The sequence below is a fragment of the Euprymna scolopes genome, chromosome 22, assembly GCF_053919585.1.
Source record: "Euprymna scolopes isolate OS-2025 chromosome 22, ASM5391958v1, whole genome shotgun sequence".
In the NCBI taxonomy this organism is placed as follows: domain Eukaryota; kingdom Metazoa; phylum Mollusca; class Cephalopoda; order Sepiida; family Sepiolidae; genus Euprymna; species Euprymna scolopes.
This window is the reverse complement of record NC_136503.1, coordinates 104,944,515-104,965,132: the sequence shown is the minus strand read 5'-3', so window position 1 is coordinate 104,965,132 and position 20,618 is coordinate 104,944,515. Positions and strand designations below refer to the sequence as shown.

At 34.1% G+C, this 20,618-nt stretch overlaps 1 protein-coding gene across 1 annotated transcript; it reads left to right on the top strand.

The window, feature by feature from the left end:
- Nucleotides 1–4,654: 4,654 nt before the first annotated feature.
- On the top strand, nucleotides 4,655–20,055 carry LOC145243599 (transcription termination factor 3, mitochondrial-like). The gene is made up of 5 exons (XM_080106586.1): nucleotides 4,655–5,531; nucleotides 11,145–11,310; nucleotides 13,941–14,008; nucleotides 16,522–16,612; nucleotides 19,655–20,055. The coding sequence occupies exons 1-5, from the start codon at nucleotides 4,680–4,682 to the stop codon at nucleotides 19,930–19,932; spliced, it is 1,455 nt and encodes a 484-aa protein (XP_079962712.1). The 5' UTR covers nucleotides 4,655–4,679; the 3' UTR covers nucleotides 19,933–20,055.
- The last annotated feature ends 563 nt before the right edge of the window (nucleotides 20,056–20,618 follow it).

The window sequence follows — 20,618 nt, the reverse complement described above, 5'->3', positions numbered from 1 at the left end:
TCTGTTTGACCCCGGCACGTGCAGTGCAGAGAACACGGAAGCGATGCTTATGTGTGCGTGCGTGTGTGTGTGTGTGTGTGTGTGTGTGTGTGTGTGTGTATGTGTGTACGTGCGTGCGTATGTGTGTTGTCGGTTTCAACAAAATTTTAAAAAATAAAAACTTTTTTACCGACCGGCCGGATTAGGGTTGTGAGGTGTGGTTAGAGTTCATGAAAATAAATGTTAGCAATAAAAACTTTTTACAATCAAGTTAGAAAAAAGAAAACAATTTACTTCCCCACCAAATTATCGTATTATTGGAGCCCCCGATTCTTCTTTTTTTTAGGCGATGTAATAAACCATATTTTGGAGTAGGGTTGCCTCCTCTCTTTATTTTGGTTTGTATATTTTTCATGTTGCAAAAATGCTCCCGGGAGATCTTTTTAGGATTCTAAAGGTTTGCTTTTTTTTACACTTTTTATTATCTTCGAAAAATGTAAAAAAATGTAAAAAGGCAGTTTACGATTTGAAAGGCATCGTTAAAATGATATTTTTCGTTAGTTCTTTCAACTTTATATTTTTATTTCGTCGTCTTCAAGTCCAATGCAAACAAGTCCTTGATGAGCCGTTCCTCTTAAGTAATCCAATTTACCAAATTTACACTTCTAACGATTACTATGATATTGTCCCATTGACTACTGTACACACTTTAACCCTTATCCGATTAGGGGTGTAGGATAAGTAAAACGGTCTTATTTCTCTCATTTCCCCCTCCCAAACAGTTTCTATATTCTCCTCTCGCTGCACAATTATTTCACTTTTTATGTAACTATCGCTAGACGTCACATACCTGTTATGTTACTTAGCATTTTCTCTCCTCTTCTGATGAGAAGCATTAGGCTTCGAAATACCATGATATAGTTTTAAATATTTTACACCCCTAATTGGTGTATCATCCTTATTTAATAAACGAATAAATCTGTATACGTTTTTATATTGTTGTTTTCTTGTTTTATTGATACTCTATATGAGCTCCGAAACTGTTTGTTGAGCTTTGCATTGTCCCGATAAGTCTCCTCTTAAAGAATCGATCTTATTCTTTTTATTTTAACTCCTTATATATATATATGAAATACTGAAATGCCGTAGGATTGTGTATTACTGTAAACATAAAGTCCAAATAAATATTAGTATCAATATTTATAAGACAATCTTAAGCAGATAAAGAAAGCTCAATATGCGAGATAGAGCAATAATATAAATGGAAATTCTGAGTTATATATATATATATATATATATATATATATATATATATATATATATATATATATATATATATATAAGGTGTTTTTAAAGTCTTACAATGCAGGAATGTACAGTCGTTATGAGAAGATAATTAATTCAATAATAAAATAAACAATGTTCGGCTCTTTACAAATAGACTCCTTTCTCCAAATTTACAACATGGCAAGAAAGAAGAAAAGGAAAAAAAAAGGAACAAAACAACACACTGAAGATGGAGTATACCTCTGAAATATATTTGTGATAAATTTCAAACAAGTAAAATATTTGTTTTCCTAATATTACTTTGTAACTTGATGCGTATTTTAATTTATTCAAATTAAAACAACGTTTCTATATGAACCCTCATCTCATCCTTGATGTTATTCTCGCGTTGCCTACGCACAATTCAAACATTTCAAAATACAACCACTAGAAACAACGCACGGCTCTTTACAAACAAACTCCTTTCTCCAAATTTACAACATAGCAAGGAAGAAGAAATGGAAAAAAAAGAAACAAAACAACACACTGAAGATGGAGTATACCTCTGAAATATATTTGTGATAAATTTCAAACAATTCAATAATATTTTTTATTTACCTGATTGTTTTTTTTTTAAACTGTGAATGGTCCTTCCGAGTGCATCATTCATTATCAGTGGAGAAATGCATTTCCACTCTCTAGGCTGTCAATTGTAAAATGGCCAAGTTAATTCTTTATTGATTATTCAATATAGCGTAATGATTTCAAAAGTTATAACAAAATATGACGCTAGAATCAGAATATTTAGCACTCCAGCCTTAGTCGTTATTTATCTCTCCACAGTCGTTACTGTCTGACCTACCGACAGATGGATATGAAAGGTTGAAAATTAAGTGACTTTGAACTATGAATGTTTAGTTTTGTGCAAAAGTAACAGTAGGAGATATGTTTTATTCAATTTACCCTGCTAAAATGAACTGTTTTGTTTTCAATTTTAGCCCCTTAGAAGCAATTTTTGCTCAGATAGAGACTTTTTACGCACACAGTCACTTATATATATAGATAGATAGATAGATAAATATAAAAATATTTCTTTGTGCTAGTACATTTTCGGTCTTAAATTCTATGCAAAAGAAACCATAAAAAAAATTGAATAAGTAATTAATTAATGCTCGTTTTTAAAGGAATTTGCAAATTGGTTAACTTTCACGCCGTTTGCATATCCATAACAGTATATTAAAAAGTTTATTTTGATAATTTTTAAATAGAAACAGTAGGCTTTTAATAAAAAGAAAACCCAACTTTAGACTAGCGAGTGTTTGGAGGTGTGTTGTAGGGGTAAATAAAAACAAAATGGAAAATAAAGAATAAGCGAAAGTAAAAAAAAAAACGAACGTGTAAGCTAAAAAACTTCTTTAAAAAATCAGAAAAACAAAAAAAAGCAGTGAACCTGATGAAAAAAAAAAAAAACCGAACGTGTAAGCTAAAAAACTTCTTTAAAAAATCAGAAAAACAAAAAAAAGCAGTGAACCTGATGAAAAAAAAAAAAAACGAACGTGTAAGCTAAAAAACTTCTTTAAAAAATCAGAAAAACAAAAAAAAGCAGTGAACCTGATGAAAAAAAAAAAAAAAAAAACGAACGTGTAAGCGAACGATTTTAAAACTTCTTAAAAAAATCAGAAAAACAAAAACAAAAAAAACAGCGAACGTGATGAAAAAAAAAACCGAACATGTAAGCGAACGATTTTAAAACTTCTTAAAAAAATCAGAAAGACAAAAACAAAAAAAAAACAGCTAACGTGATGGAAAAAAACACGAAAAAAATGACATAAATAACCCTGCTCCAATATTAAAACTTTAAAAATTAAAAAAAAAAAAAAAAAGATCTTACATCTCGGTTTGAACGTGTAATCTTAAAATAACGACGCTGCTCCTTAAGTGACTGAGCTATGAGCACGTCAGCAAAATTGGGTCGTTTTTTTAATAGTTAAAATAATTCAAGAAAGACCGTTTTTTGCACATGTGTATATGGCTAACTTGTCATGAAGGAACGATTTTTTGCTACCGCTCCCTGTGGAAATGTTCCCAGTTGAGAGTGAAGGAATTAATGTTTTTAGCCAATTTTTCGATATTTGTCGTCCGAAGGGTCGAGCTTCAAAATGATATGAATATCGTGAAAATCCGTCACCTGTGTCGAAAGTTTTTGTGAGACATACAAAAACACATACATTTTGCCTTTTATATATATACTAGCGAGGGGTACCCGGCGTTGCCCGGGTGTTTGCAGGTGTGTGTGAAAAAAACAGGTGCCCGTGAAAAAAAAACAAAGCCTTGACGACGCGCAGTTGGAAAATAGTAAAATGTGAAAAAAAAAACAGGTGCGCGTTTTTGATTGACGTGACGGCGATAGGTATTCAGCAGTTAGCATTTTGTGCGGGACAGTTTTTAATGAGGTCAATAAATCGGTTTGTTTGTTTTTAAAAACTCGCTCCCCTGTCTGATATGACGAAGTCGACATTGACTGGAAAAAATAAAACGTGAAAGTCGGACAAATTGAATAGACAGGCGAACCCCATTCGTAACTCATATATATTATCATTTAGATGTGATATAAAAAGTTTTAAGAAGGAATGAGCCGACCGAAAAGTCCAACGGAAAAAACCTTTTACAGACATACACAATAAGCGAACACACATACATACATACACACATTTTCGCTTTTATATATATAGATAATTTATTTTATATCTTTACTAGCGAGGGGTGGGGTACCCAGTGTTAAGAAAAAAAAAAGTTTTGGTAGGCAGTTAGGCTCGAACCCGAACCCTTGAGGTTAATAGGCTGATGGATTCCTACCACACTACGATGGCAGAGAATTAAGAATGTGTGAAATAAAATCATTAAAAAGTGATGTGCGTGTTTAATGAGGTCAAACGCATTTAATGTTTCCGCAGTAAATTTTAACTGCAAGGTAGTTGTTTTGGGTTTTTGTTTTTACCCAACTTTAAAACTAGCTCCCCCTTTATTAGGGGAGTATCCAAATGAAACCAATTGTCTGATATGACGGTGAAAACTGACATTGACCAAACATTCCTAGTTTCACATCAGTTTCGATTTTATACGAAAAAGCTGAACCAACATGAGACGACCGAAATAGCGAGAATCGTGTAAAATTTCGATGTAAATAAATCTAGACGCGACGCGCGTTCGCAAATTGTAAATATTATTATCTAGGGTGTATATAAACACTTGTAAGTGATAGTGGACATACACAAAAAGTGCACACACACACACACACACACACACACATTTTCGTTTTTATATATATAGATTTGTCTTAGCGTTTAATTCCCAAATTATTATATGAAATTCTTTATAAATTACTTACAAGTTTTCATGCTTATTTCATTTCTTATATTTCTAGGTCCGTCACAATGTCTTTGAGGTGTTTACTGGTTGTCCTTCGTCAAAAGCAAAGAACAGTGCTAACTGTTTACCAAAGCCTTTACAAATATGGTCTACGTCCCGTGTCTCTGTCGGCTTTTCAATGCCACAATAAAGAAGAATCCTCCTCTTTAGTAGAAGAAGCAGAAATTCCATCGGAGAATGAAAGCATTCTTCATAAAAGACGAGACCCTAAAGAACATTATGATTATTACAGGAAACTTGTCAGCACCATCAAACAATTTGATAAGACGACGGTGCCTGAATTAAAAACAGCTGAGCATGAAAATCGCTCCGATTTATTACCAGAGGCGATTAAAAGTGACAGCTGTACGACATTTCAAATAAAAGACCCCAGCCACAAAACAGAATATGCTGACGCACAACCTGATGCGTTCCAATCTAATGATGCTGAAACGACTCATCGCAAGCTATCGCTTAGTATTGATTCCAGCAGAGAACCAGCCAATTTCAAAGACACCCGAGAAATTTCCAGACCTTTTTTTGAAAGTGATAAAATATCTACCATTATTAGAGATTCAGAGGTCATGTCACCTTCGGAAGCTGAAGAAGCAACGATAGAATTGAATCGGAGCCGATATACCGACATGGCAACCTCCTCTAATCTAACCGTTTATGTTAGTGAATCCGAGACCCTCAAACAATTGATCAGCCTCGGTGTTGATTTGTCGCGCATCGAGAAGTTCAATGAAGCTGCTAATCTTATCCTCAAACTCGATTTTGAATCGGATGTCAAACCTTATTTGCTCTTCTTGAAGGACGTCGGAGTTCCGAGCGACCAGCTTGCTGTGATCATCACAAAGAATCCTTTTATCTTTAAAGTATGTATGATTCTCATTAAATTCTTTTTGTTGTTTTTTGACTTTTTTTCACGCCAAAAAAGCCATATTGCTACTTGGACGTAAGTCGTTACTATTTAGGATTGTGTCTAATACAGGGTAACCAAAAAAAAAAACAAAAGCTGAATGGAGGCCATCTAGAACATATGCTGTAGAATGGAGAAAAAAAGGTCAAAGACCCTTAAGTTTTGATGTGATGTTTTGAATATAATAAACTAGTTAGAACTGGGGCCCTTTTTTGGGGGGGGGGTCACCCCGTATATATATATTTATATAAGCAACAGTAGCAGCTGAATAACGCAATGGTTAGAAGCTCCGGCTTGTGTTTGGGCGGTTGGGTTTCGATCCTGGTTTGAGGTAGTTGCTTGTCAAGCCGCACTGATGAACTGTGAAACAGTACTGAATGTGGGTGACTATAATGCTTCCTAACTTGGGTTGAGCATATTGGGAAGTGATATACAAATTATCATTAGCATATTAAGCGATGCTCTTTGTGTAATATATATATATATATATATATATATATATATATATATATATATATATAGGGTGACCCAAAAAATGCTCAATATTATAAGGATAGTTATATAAATTATATATTAAATCATATATAAATAATATATATATATATATATATATATATATATATATATATATATATATATATATATAGGGTGACCCAAAAAAAGAAAAGCTAAATGGAGGCCATCTAGAACATATGCTGTAGAATGGAGAAAAAAAGGCCAAAGACCCTAGTGTTTTGATGTGATGTTTTGGATATAATAAACTAGTTATGACCAAAGTTTCATTTCATGTGGACAAAACAATAAGAAACAGGGCCTAATTAGAGTTGGGCCCGTTTTTTGGGCGGGGGGTCACCCTGTAGTAATTGGATCTAACAACAATGTCACGATGCATAAAGTATACGATGGAATTTTGTTTAAATGTTTTCAAGTCTAGATCCATTAGGGTTTAAAGACCCCATCAGATATGCAAACCTATAGGAACAGCTTTGGGTCAACACTGGTTGACCTTGACCTTCACACGGCATTCTATAAACAAACATTAAAAAAAAACGAGTTGTTGGGAGGGGGGGGGCAATGGTCCGGCAAGATTTTTTTTTTTATTAGGAAACATTATTTTTATTTAATCAACATTTTTTTAATAAAATTATTTTAACAACATTTTTTAATTAAACTATTTAAACAACATTTTGTAATAAAATTATTTAAATAAAAATTTATAATAAAATTATTAAAATAAAACTTTTTAATAAAATAATTTAAACAAAACTTTTTAATAAAATTTTTTAAACAAAACGTTTTGATAAAATTATTTGAACAAAACTTTTTAATAAAGCTATATTTATTTGAATGACTTACACCATTCGGTGTAGGTTGCAAAAGTTTAAAGATTCTGTTTACTCTTCATTAAAAACATTCAAATGACAGCACCACGGCACCAGCCAAGATGATAATGATGCTGAAAACTCTGTCTATTAAAATCAGCAACAAACCCAGAAAACCCAATGAAAGGCCCGTCAAGATGGATTGAAATTAAATCTTTAATTGAGAAGGATGTACCTAGTGGGAGTGAGGATGTTTCTAATTAGGAAACTGGTTGCCATGCCCAGAATATAACAGATGTTCCAGAAACTTCTCTCGTTGCAAACAAAGTTACAAGATTTGAAGAAATGTTATGGAAATTAAATATCTGAGAGTGAATGTCACCACGACCAAAGTTTGAGAGTGAATGTTACAAAGATTATTGTCTAAGAGTGAATATTACAAAGACCAAGGTCTGAGAATGAATGCTTATATATATATATATATATATATATATATATATATATATATATAAATTACAATAAGTTTACCAAGGTAATCAAAATGGTAAACTTAAAATATATTATAAATATTAAAGAGTTAATATTTACAAGTAAAGTAATCTCAACCAGATGTAAAAGCTCAATAAAACCGAAAAGGAAATAGAGCTTATAATATGAACAAATGATTAATAAAACATGTTAAAAAACATCTTGAAATACTCTCCTTCTCATCAGAGGGCAGGAATTAGCAAAATGCGGGATCGGATTTTGCATGTAAAAGTATTTAGTGAAACTACAGATAAGTCACAGATCTTACTTGGTTAAAAAAAGGGTGAGGTAAGGGGAGTAGGAGGTAAAAGAAAAATGATAAAAAGATTTCACATGAATGGATAGTCCTGTGAAGGGTAAAAAATCCAAGAATGGTAAAATCCAAACACGGTAGAATTAAAAATTTCCAATCCAACAGGTAAGTTCCAAAAGGGCCAAAATGATCCAAAAGGCAGAATTCCTTGGAAAAAATCACAAATGGAATGAGTATATAAATATATATATATATATAAATATATATATATATATATATATAAATATATATATATATATATATATAAATATATGTATATATATGTATGTATGTATATATATATATATATATATATATATATAACTACTTCATTTACTCACATAAAATTAATATACGAAAGTATAGATTTATGCGTAAACTTTAAGTATTTACTTCAAAAGTGCTCAATACGTAGGTAGAGCTAGTTAGTAAGTTATAAAATGTATATGGCGATTAAGCTACACTGAATATTCCGCGTTTCATCCGCTCTAGGACTCTTCAGGCTTATGCGCGAATTCTGTGGTTGTTTGTCGTTTTTATATGCGCATCTTCTATTGAGATTTTCGTTAGCCAAGCAGCTTTCTAGTATCCTTATTATTATTGTTATTGTCAATATTGTTTTGTTGTATCACAACTCATCAGTGCGGCTAGACATACACCTTTCCCCAGCCATGGATCGAACCTACAACTGTTGAGTTGACAGTCGGCTGTTCTAACTATCGGACCACAAATCAGTGCCGTAAGTATTTCTCCATGAGTGTGTATTAAATCCACACCCGCCCGTCGCTTACAGTGCTCAAACCATAAGTTTCTTTACAAACAAATTAACAGTGGGCTTCGCTTAATTGCTTTAAATACGCGTCGGGTGAAAATATATTTACAAAGTGCTCAACCCAAAGAGGGGGGGGGGCTTTAATTGTCATCCACATATAGTACTGTTTCGTTGTATCACAACTCATCAGGGCAGCTAAAACCACTTCTCGGAAAAGCAGAGTAACAAAATTTTCTCCCATCGTTTAATGCAGCTCTGGGGACCGTTTTGACATGACTTTGGAAATCAAGGTTGCATCATCTGGAAAACACTTTCCTTTCAAAAGCAACTTCATGGCTCGGAAAGCGTGAAATTTAGAGAGATGATTAGAGAGATGGGAAGGATTTCATAGCCAAACTAGTGCTGGGACGATTCTAATATTTTTCCCGGTTCCGATACAATTACCGATTCCGATTCTTTATAAATCTCAAAATATTTACAATAAAGGTGTTATTTTTATCCGATTACTGTAAAAACACATGTTCAGTGTGCAGATATTTTGCTCAAACGTGAAAATACACTTGTGAAGGGGGGGGTGATCTATAGATTTTAGTTTGACTGGTAATTTAGAATCAATAAATATTCATTATTTTATTATTACTACCAGCAGTGAAGATTTTGTTTCAAACAAAATCAAATAAAAAACAGAGATAATTAAAGGAATCGTTTTTGGCATCGGAAAATAAATACAAATTTTTCCGATTCTGATACTGATTCCAATATCGATTCCGATACCCCAAAAAGTTCGATTTTTCTGATTCCTGATTCTAATTCCGATTAATTGTCCCAACACTAATTGAAAGCCCAGTCAATGCAGTGAAAGTAGTTGGACTAACCACCTCCAAAGAACGCAAGAGTGCAGCCCTCCGCTGACAACGTCATGCCCACAGTTTTCTGGAACCAGGCTAAAGTAACTAACAAAATCAAGAAGCTGGGCAATATCAGCAAAGGTATCCTCCTCCTGCATGACAGCATTCCAATCCGCCAGATATATTGTATATTGTATTGTATCATATTGTATATATTGTATTAGGTTGTCCGGAAAATAATGGCCATTTCAGAAAGTCTGTTTTGAAATTGGATTTTATCATAGGATTTTTATTATATTTCAGGTAAACATCAACATGATTACTGATTTATATGTGCTCTTTAATAATTTCTTACTTTTTTCTTTCAGAAAACGTTTTATGAGCGAATGAGCCCATAATTTGGAATATGAGAAAAGAAGACTTACGATTACTTTTCCTGCATGAGTTTAAGCTTGGTAACAATGCTTCTCAAACAACTGCAAATATCAATAGGGCATGGGGAGAAGGCATCGCAAGTGATAGAACAGTACGAAGGTGGTTTCAGAAATTTCGTAGTGGTGATGAGAGCCTTAAAGATGAAGAAGGTAGAGGACGGCCATCTAATCTTGACAATGAAAATTTGAGAGCCATGTTTGAGCAAAATCAACGGCAAAGTGTCAGGGAAATGTCTCGGGAACTTGGTGTCAGCAGTTCAACAGTGTCGGACCATCTGAAGCAAATTGGCAAGGTGAAAAAGTTCGACAAATGGGTCCCACATGAGCTCAATGAAAATCAACAAGCTCGACGTTTTGAAGTGTGTTCGATGCTCTTTTTGCGAAACATTAATGATCAATTTCTTGACCGAATGGTCACCTGTGACGAAAAGTGGATCCTTTATGATAATTGGAAACGATCAGGTCAATGGCTTGATTGTGATGAACCACCCAAACATTTTCCAAAGCCAAATTTTCACCAACAGAAGATTATGCTGATTGTTTGGTGGTGTGCAATTGGTGCTATTCATTACAGCTTTCTGGATGCTAATCAGAGCATCACGGCAGAGGTTTACCTGCAATCAACTCGAAGAAATGCATCATCATTTACAAAAATTGAGATCTGCATTAGTGAATAGGCGTGGTTCAATCCTGCTCCACAATAATGCGTGGCCTAATGTTGCGAGAATGACACTGTAGAAACTCACAGACTTGGGATATGAAACTTTACCACAACCTCCTTATTCTCCAGATCTTTCGCCCACAGACTACCATTTTTTCAAGCATTTAGCCGCTTTTTTAAGCAACAAAACTTTCAGATCTAATGCAGAGGTTGAATCTTTTTTCAAAGATTTCTTAGCATCTAAGCCAAAGAATTTTTATCAACGAGGCATAAATGATCTAGTTGATAGATGGCAAAAATGCATGGCTGTTCAAGGATCATACTTTGACTAATTTCAATGTTTAGTGTCACCTATTTGATTAATAATTACTTTTTCTCGAAAATTGGCCATTATTTTCCGGACAACCTAATATCATATTGTATATTGTATTGTATCATATTGTATATTGTATTGTATCATATTATATTGCTTTAGCGATTTTAAGTCCTTCATAAAATACAGAGTGTCCTTAAACCCAACCATCTATTTTAATTTCTATTTATAAAACAATTCTCATAAAAACAGAGTAACAAAATTTGGCACTGTCTTTTCTCCCATCTATTTTGATTACTAGTTCAAAATAGGCGCTTAATTTTGGGACACTTTGTATGAATCAAAATGTTCCTAAGCGTTTTTCTTAATTTTGCTATTCTTTCCTTTCTTTAATGACAGGCTAATATTGAAGACTTAGAAGCCATTATTGAATATTTTAAATCCAAAAATTTCCCAAAGACGGACATCCCGCAAATTCTGATCCGAGCACCACGTTTATTGTCAATGTCTGTTCCAAATATTGATGAAAAACTCGGGTTTTATCAAAAACTCTTCAAACTCACAGGTAAATCATTTTTCTTTTGTGTTTGGGTTCGTAGAAAGAATGTTTATACAGGATGTTCTCAGCATCCGAGGGACATCAGACATTTTACAAAAATAATGAAAAATTACAAATATATCCCTATCTCTACTTATATATAAAGGCATTTTGCATGTGTGTTTGTGTGTGTCTTTGTGCATGTGTTTATGTGTGTATTTGTGTGCGTGTGTGTACACGTGTTAGTGTTTTTTTGTGTGTATGCGTGTGTATGTTTGTGTGTGGGTGTGTATGTGTATGTACATGTGTATCAGGGTTGGCAGTTTGGTTTCTGTTGAAATTTCTTGGAAGGTATGAAGCTCTTTATAACAGGGGTCAACAACCTTTTAAATCCAGCCCTTGAGTGAATTTTGTTTGTTCTGCCATCTTACTCACGATGCATTTGAATTTCTTTTTTTTTGTTTCGATATTTTTTTTTTTTTTTTACATAGGCATCACCACTTATCAAGGCCGAGAGGCCACTCGAGGCTAAGGGTTAAAGAGTGTACAGTAGAAATTGGACAATATAGTAATCGTTAGTAATGGAAATTCGGTAAATTTGTTAACTTATATGGAACGGCTCATCAAGAACTTGTTTACGGTAGACTTGAAGACAGCCATATTGTAGTCAGCTGGAAAGCAGGAAAACGGAAGACAATTCCATAGGCGTGCATTTCTAAGAAAGAAGCTTTGTTCATGGAATTTAGGTTTAGGCACAGATAAAGAGTGGGGGGAATTATTGATAGTATTTTCTGCTAGACAGGTGAAAGTTTGGCAAGGGGAGGCCATAGATTGGAGCTCAGTCAAGCACTTGCCATGAAAATAACGATAAAGCAGAGACAAACTCGCAACATCTCTTCTGTGAGAAAGAGGTTGCAGGGAAGAGAAAAGGACATCTCCTACAAGGCTATATTTCTATAGTAAAATAAATTATATCATTGTAATATAGGATATAATTGTATTTATTACTTGATTTCTTGAAATGCTCAAAAAATTTATTTACAATAAATGGATTTTTGGGATGTGGATTGATTATTTATATTATTTAGATTCTTTGGACTACTGTTCTCATCTTGAGCGTGATTTTCACAACATTTCAATCAATGTAACCTCCAACCTTCTTCAGGTGTATCTTATCGAACTTGGGAATGTTTCTGTCAAACTCAGGAATTTGGACGGAATTTCGAATGAGACCCTTTATTTATTTCATGGCGGTAGTATGCTCTCGTTTCATTAGCCCTGACTGCATAGAGGTCCTAAGTAATTCGCAATTGTATTTTTTGGTCGGCCACACTGAGGATCGAACCTTCAACCTTCTATCACATTTTACAATTGATTTTTTCCAAGTATTCTAACCGCTGCACGATGGACCTTGAAGAAGGTCAGAAGTTACATCGGCTGAAACGTTGTGAAAATGACAAATAGGAGTCTTAAGAATCTAAATAATTTAATAACATTGCTGTCCTCCATGACAATTTAGCCAAAGCTGTTTGGCCCTCCTCCTTTTAATCAGTATAACTTTTTAGACCTCTCGCTCAAAAAATGTTGCAAACCTCTGCTCTATGCCAATGGTTAACCAATCATTTAATGTCAGATGCAGTAGAGGACAACGCATCCTTTTTAAACATGCAATGCAAGAGTATAACTAATATGAACAATCTGAGGTGTTCCCAGTTAGCCATTAAGTATTGATAGGCTGCGATAGAGAGGGACATTTTGTTTTGATTTTAATGCCGGTATTTGAGTGATTGGAAGATCCTATTGGAGACAGAATGGCAGATAAGCACAGTTGATTTTTTACAAAGGGGTCACCACTTATCAAGGCCTGGGGGCCACTTGAGGATAAGAGTTAATGAGTGTGGAAATTTGGTAAATTGGATTACATCAGGGGATGTTTCATCAAGAATTTTTTCACGTTGTACTTGAAGGCGACCATATTGTAGTCAGTTGGAAAGCAAAGAAACGGAAGAAAATTCCGCAGGCGGGCAGTTCATGTTATCTCCCTTTGTTTCTTCACTTTTTTTTTAAAATGGCAGGTGAGACAGTCACTTCTCCGATATTCATAAAATTTGACTCTCTTATCTAAAAACAAAACTACTTGATCAATCTACATGACTTTAAGAACATGATGTTTTCGTTTCATCATGGGGATATACATTATGCAGATTTTGTTTTTTAATATAAGGGGGGGGGTCTGGACAAGTCCCCCCCCCCCAAAAAAAAATAAACATGAATCTATTTTTCCTGTCTATGTAATGCATAGTTGTAAAAAAATAGAAAGATTAAAAAGTGAAATAACAAATTAGAATATTTAGAGAGTTGGAGAAACGTACAAGATTATAAGTTATTAAGACCTTCCATAACTAAAAATTCCGATTTTAATTAAAAAAAATAAATAAATAAAAAGTATTTTTCGGGCTTTGAAAGATTTATAATTTATGTGGTCGAAAGCTGTAATTTAGACAATTAATTTTTTTTTTTTTTTTTTTTTTTTGAGTGGGATAACAAATTAATTGTCCGTCAGGAGGATTTTTTTTTTTTTTTTTGAGGAGGGGGTAATTTATAAATGTATTCCTTACATTTTGTTTTGCTCATTTTTCCTCTTTCATTGATTTCAGGCAGCCAAGTACGTGAAGTTGTTTGTCATCTTCCGAAATTGGTCAGTTACAATGCAAAATCAATCAAGGTTAGTATATACTAGTGTTGCCCGGGATACAATGAATTAATTTTAATTTTATTTTTTTCCATACTTGTTACATCATATATCTATTATAATAAAGTTGTATCTTGTTTGTTCACGATTTGGTTAATATATACAAAAGGTACACTGTTTAACAGACTTGCACATACTTTTTTATTTCTGCATGATTTCTTTATATACTATTTATTCAAAAGGAATCACCATTCAAAAGGTTATCTAATTTGCATATTACATTAAATAAAATCTGTTTTAATAATTAGCTTTCAATTTTTATTACAAATTAGTAATAGAATTGTTTTAAGTATTCTATTTAGAAATATTATATAAAGCTGATTTATTTTATTGATTTATTTATTTTACATTTAATTTAATTTATTTTTAATTATTATGATCGACATCATCTGCATTTAAAAACAGAAGTTTTCATTTAACTTATGAGTTATTTCTATTTAAGCTATGCGATTTTATTTCTCAATTTGAAGGATGAAGATAGCTATGTTTTATGGCTTTATTAGGTTAGTGCAAAAATAATGTAGCTTTTTGACATTCATCTTCAAAAGATCATAACTCCTTTCATAATAAACTTTATTAATCGAAATAAGAACCATTAGAATCGACACATTTTTTTTGCCAAAGAGAAACAAGTTTATTTATCTCATTAGCATAGAAATCCGGAGTTCTGGAAGCGATGAAGTCATTAAAGGCCGATTCGGCATCATCTCGGCTTTTGAAACATTTTTTTGCACAGGAAGTTGTCGATATACTTCAAAAAGTGATAATCGGTGGGAGAAAGGACCGGTGAATATGGCAGACGAGGCAGAATCTCGGAGCCCAATTCGTTCAGCTTTTGCATGGTCAGTTGCGCAACATGTGAGCGAGCGTTGTCATGGAGGAGAATTGGTCCCTTCATATTGACCCATCTCGGGCACATACATTGGAACTTCTGATGGTTGGTTGGTTGTTTTTGTTTTACGGCATATCAATCCTTTTCAGGTTATTTAATGCCGAATCCAAAGATTTTGAAGAAAAGTTTTTTTAATAGAACATATTTGTTGTTTTCAAGTCTGTTTCTATTTAACCCATAGTTGGTACCCTGAGCGAGAGACCTGGTGAATATGCCACATGAGCCCAATTAGTTCTGCAGGGTTAGTTGAGCAACATGCGGGTGAATGTTGTCATGGAGGAGAATTGGTCCCTTTATATTGACCAATCTCGGGCACATACATTCTGGTGCATTTTGTCAATTTGTCAGCAGTACTTCTTCACCATATTTTTTTCGCCTGGATTCAAGAAGCTGTGATGGATGAGACCGACTGCAGACCACCAAACAGTCACCATAACCTTTTTGTGATGCAATTTCAGCTTCGGGAAGTGTTGTGAAGCTTTTCTGGCATCCAACCACTGTGCCAAATGTTGCCGGTTGTCATAGAGGATCCACTTCTCATCACACGTTACAATCCACTCAAGAAATAGGTCGTTTTTGTTGTGCAGAAGGAGCATAGAAGACACCTCAAAACAATGATTTTTTTTGATTATCGTTCAATTCATGCAGCACCCATTTATCCAACTTTTTTGACTTCCCTATTTGCTTTAAATGGCGAACGACTGTTGAGTGGTCGAGCTTGAGTTCAACAGCAACTTCTCATGTGGTTTTGCGAGGATCGGCTTCAATTTAGGCTTTCAAATGTTCGTTATCAACTTCAGTCGGCTGGTTGTGACCGTTTTCAACTTCGAGGCTCTTGTCACCATTGCGAAATTTCTTGAACCACTGTTGTGCTACACGTTCATTAGTGGTTCCTGTGCCAAACACATCATTGATATCATGAACTGTCTTGGCAGTTTTTCGGCCTAGTTTGAACTGGAATAAGAAAACGTGTAGATTTAAATTTTGTCGATGCTGTTGAAAAGCCTGCAAAGAAAAAAAAAAAGTAAAAAGATTGAGAATGGTAACGAATATCACAATTTGATAGAGCAAAAAACGCACTTCAAAATGATATTTTGGGGTATTTATTCGTTGTAAGCAAGGAATTTTTTTTAATTCAATATTTAAGAACTTGCCTTTATTAATTTGAAATTGTCCCAGAAAACTAATTGTTATTTTTCAAGAGATTTTTACAATGAATTTACCTTCAAAATTTAGTTTACTTGTTGGTTTCCGAATATCGCCATGAAAACATTTTTCATTATAAACTTTTTTTCACATGTAAAAATATTATTTCCTTTTAGGAATTAACTTTAGGCTTTAATCTTTCAAATACAATAAAAAAAAGTAATCGAAAACCTAAAAAAAATATGATAAATCGACTTTCAAAACCGTTTCCCTCCATCAGTTTTCCCCATGGTGGGGCCATGTGATGTCACACGGGTCTGAAAAATAGTTATGCAGGGAGAGGGTACCAATAAAAAACTCCTCAAACTTTCTTTTAATGTTTCTTTGTCTTTTTTAATTCTTGTAAAAAAAAAATCATCATTTTAATTTCCACCTTTTATTTTTTCAGGAGATCCACTTCCAGATGAAGGAGTTCCTTGGATTTACTAATTTTGATCTCCAAAAGATTTTCCTGATCACTCCACGGGTTTTTCTTTCCAGTTAGTATAAATCAGTATTTTATTTTGTGGGCGAAGAAGGAAGAAAAATATGTACTTCCCACTGCAGGGGTTTAAACTACAACCTTTAGTTAATCAAAGGAAATTAGCAACAACTCCCAAGATATCTTATTCTTAGGCAGAACTTCCCTTTGTGCGGATCTTTAGGGATGTGCCAGTTTTGGGAGTCACCAGTTTGGGGATCCGTACTTTGGGGAGTCATCACTTTTTCTGAGGGTTACATTTTGCAGTTTGGATTTGGGTGAAGTATTTTCGGTTTAGAGAAATGATTTTATTGAAAAAGTTTCACAGGGTTTATAATCAAATGTGAGAAAGACGGGAAACGTTATATGATAAAACAAAACAAAATAAATAAATATTTTATGTGTTTAAAAATAGAAGATCACAGCAATTGAATTATTACAGAATTATACAAATTATATTTAATAAGAGTCAATGTTCATTGTTTTTCATATTAGAAATATAGTTCAACGAGAAAGGTTGGGAATATTTCAAGATCAGCAGATGATAAAGAAGGTTTAAATATTGTGTATGTTTGTGTGTTCACTAATGTAGGTGTGAGTTGAGGCATAGCAGCATTCTCCAGGGCCCAACAGAGGTGGCGCCGGTTCAAGGGCTCTGGTCAACTTGTTCACTGAAGAAAAATCTGACTTTCTATATTCACCCGCTAGATTGAGTGAATTTTCATAATTTTTGGATATATTACTATTTTCGACATGACAATTAAGTAAGTAATGTTGTTTTTGCTTAAAATGATATATTTTGAAAAAAATTGATTTGTCAATTCTATCTTAACAAGCACCATATTATCTGTTATCTATAATTAACTAGCTAACTTTTCTCAATAACTACGCCTTGGAATTTTTTGAAATTTTGCACAAACATTAAACATGGTATGAGTAAAAAAGTAACAGAACGGATTTTCCAGGAAAACTCTGGTGCCTTTCGGGTTAAAATGGCTAAAATTGACACTTTTGTGCTTATTAAAAAAAAATTGATGCCTTGGATTTTCATAAAACTTTCTGAATAGTTGTAACTAACTGATTTCTATATAATTTTGTTTGTCTATACTTCGCGATAACTCTTTGGTGTGAAGAGGCGCCTGGCATTGCCATTGTCTATACTTCGCGATAACTCTTTGGGGAAGGGGCGCCTGGCATTGCCCGGTTGTAAAATATGGTTAAACAAATAAAAGAAAAGCGAGACTTGGGTGCCATCTTATCACGTAATTAAAAGAAAAAAAAATGTCATGTTGTGGACGTCCGTAAAAAAGCAGAGAATTTTAAATGATACGAGAAGAAAAAATTGAAAAAAAAATGCTGCATGCTGGGCACGAACTTGCAAAACTTAAGTTCGTAAGCGAACACGTTATCGATCGGACCACGACGACCTAATCTAATCTAATGACATTGCAAGTTTAGCTTTTTAAAATGAAACAACAAATGAACTGTTTGCATATGCACAATTAACATTTCTACATGGAATAAGTGATGATTTTTTTATAATTTTTCGATATTATGTGTTCAAGAGATCGCTCTTTTTACGGAACCACGTTCAGGCTGCTTCGATGCAGATGACAAGTTTTTTGCGGGCATACAAACATGCACATAAACACACACACAGACAGCTAAAATTTATATTATAGACTATCATGACTACCTGGCATTGCCCGAGTGGAGAGAAGTGGTATACTACGGCTATTAAGCAACCAACACCCAGAAAAAAAATCAAAATAACTTTTGTTTCAATCAAAATTGTAACAAGTACCCATGCGAGCACAAAAAAAAATTAGCCGCAGTAGGCAGACTCGAACCTGTAACGTGAAAGAGGAAAAGGAGGTGAAAAAAAGCTGTCACAGTCACGGCGACTTATGACGTCACGGGCTTTCAAAATAACATTTTATAGACCTACGCTGAGATTGGTAGGTGTATGATTTGCAAAAATGTCGACACAAAAAGTGACCCGTCCTTGCAAAAAATAGCCCAGTTGACCAGCACAGAATTAATCTTTTTGGCCAATTTATAGATATTTTTCATCCAAGAGATTGATCTTTCTAACGATACCAATTTTTGTCATGGTCCGATGCGTCTGTCAAAAGTTTTTGGCAGACATACAAATACAACAACTATAGAAGGCAGTAATTGCCGAGAATGCAGTTGGAAGATTCGGAGTTCCTATCCCGTCGCAGATACCACCTGACGAAGGCCAGAGGAATAGTTGGTCGAAACGTTGTGAGACAACAACTAAAAAAAGATGAGGATAACGGTCCGTAATAAAATAAAATTAATAAGTAATACTCATCTCAATAACTCTTATCCCCGAGTGGCCCTTGGGCCTTGATAAGTGGTGAATTCCATGTAAAAAAAAAAAAACACACAGACATACACAAACTAACATACATTTTCCTTTTTATATATTAGATGGTTCCCATATCATGTTAAATTCTGTACTGTCTACTAAATAATCGATTGTCACTCAGCATATATGTTGCCTCTTTGTTGAGTCATCTTTGTCTATAATTTTTTGGTTGGTTGGTTGTTTTTCTTTTACGGCATATCAACCTTTTTCAGGTTATTTAATGCCGAATGTAGTTATTTTGAGGAACGATTTTTAATGGATTATCTTTTTTTTTTTTTAAGTCAGATTCTATTTAACCCATAGTTGGGACCCTAACAGGTACTACCACTCCGGGTCAGAGTGGACCTGGGAGCAATGGCAATTAAAGGGTGGCTCCACACTCCGCAAGGCCCACAAGGTGGGGCTTCACCATCGGATATAGTTTCAGGTCATATCCAGGACCTATAATTTTTGGCTTTGTTTCATAACAATAGATGGTTTTATAACAATAGATGGTTTCATAACAATAGATGGTTTCCCTTTTCCTTCCATATATGGTCAGCCATACCTGACTTTTCAATCTGTCCACGTATTACGAAAAACAGTATCATTTGTTGTTTTCATTTTTATTTTTTCTGTTACCATGTTGAAACGCCATTTTTATGCATATTTTTTATTCCTTTGCAGATAAATATAATTTGACGAACGTATTTGTCTACGTCCACAACGAGATGGGCCTGACTCATGCCCAGTTGATAAAGTGGCCGAAGATCTTCCGAACGCGACTGCATCGAATTAAAGAACGCCATGAATTCTTGAAGCACATGAAACGTGATCAGTACGATGCCACTAAGGAGAACTATGTATCACTTAAAGCTCTCGTCTCTCAGGATGATAAAACCTTTTGTTTTGATATTGCAAAATCTTCAACAGCAGAATTCAACCAATTTCTGAAAACCTTGTAATTTTTTTTTTTTTATATTTGAAAGAAAAAAAGTCTATTTAATGACTTTTTATATTAATCTTTGTCTTAATTTTCTAAATAAACAAGAAAAAAATTATCCGTTGAGTCAGCCATTGAACTCTGATTAGATTGTTTGAATTTTTAAAGTGAGATTTTTCACCACTTATCAAGGTCTGAAGGCCACTCGAGGATAGAAGTTAATGAATGTCAGGTGGTAGTGTAGTAAACGTTAATAGTGTGAGGTTAGTACAATTTGATTATTTAAGCGGACAGTTTAAAAAGAACTTGTTTACATTGGACTTGAAGGTTTCAATATTGTAGTTGGTTGGGAAGCAAACCAGCAGAACAGTGCTCCACATGCGGGCAGTTCTAGGAAAGAAGCTTTGTTAACGGCTTATGCATTTAGATCTAGGCATAGATAGACAGTGGAGGAAATGGTTGCTAATGGTTGTAACTAGTCGAGTTATTTTTTGTGAAATTCCAGCTAGGAGGGACCATAGATTGAAGCTCAGACGAGCACTTGCCATGAAAATAATGATAGGCTTGCAACGTGGAAAACAGGTTGCAGGGAAGAGAAAAGAGCATCACTTACTAGGTTTTGAAGCTGGTTTTGAACTCTATTAAGGCAGGATAGAGTGCACCGAGCAGCTCCTACCAAGATGTAACAACAGTACTCCATTTGAGATA

Coding starts and splice junctions, on each gene's coding strand:
- LOC145243599 (XM_080106586.1), top strand. CDS start 4,680: ATGTCTTTGAGGTGTTTACTGGTTGTCCTTCGTCAAAAGCAAAGAACA. Junction 11,311..13,940: donor AAAACTCTTCAAACTCACAG/GTAAATCATTTT, acceptor CATTGATTTCAG/GCAGCCAAGTACGTGAAGTT. Junction 14,009..16,521: donor ACAATGCAAAATCAATCAAG/GTTAGTATATAC, acceptor TTATTTTTTCAG/GAGATCCACTTCCAGATGAA.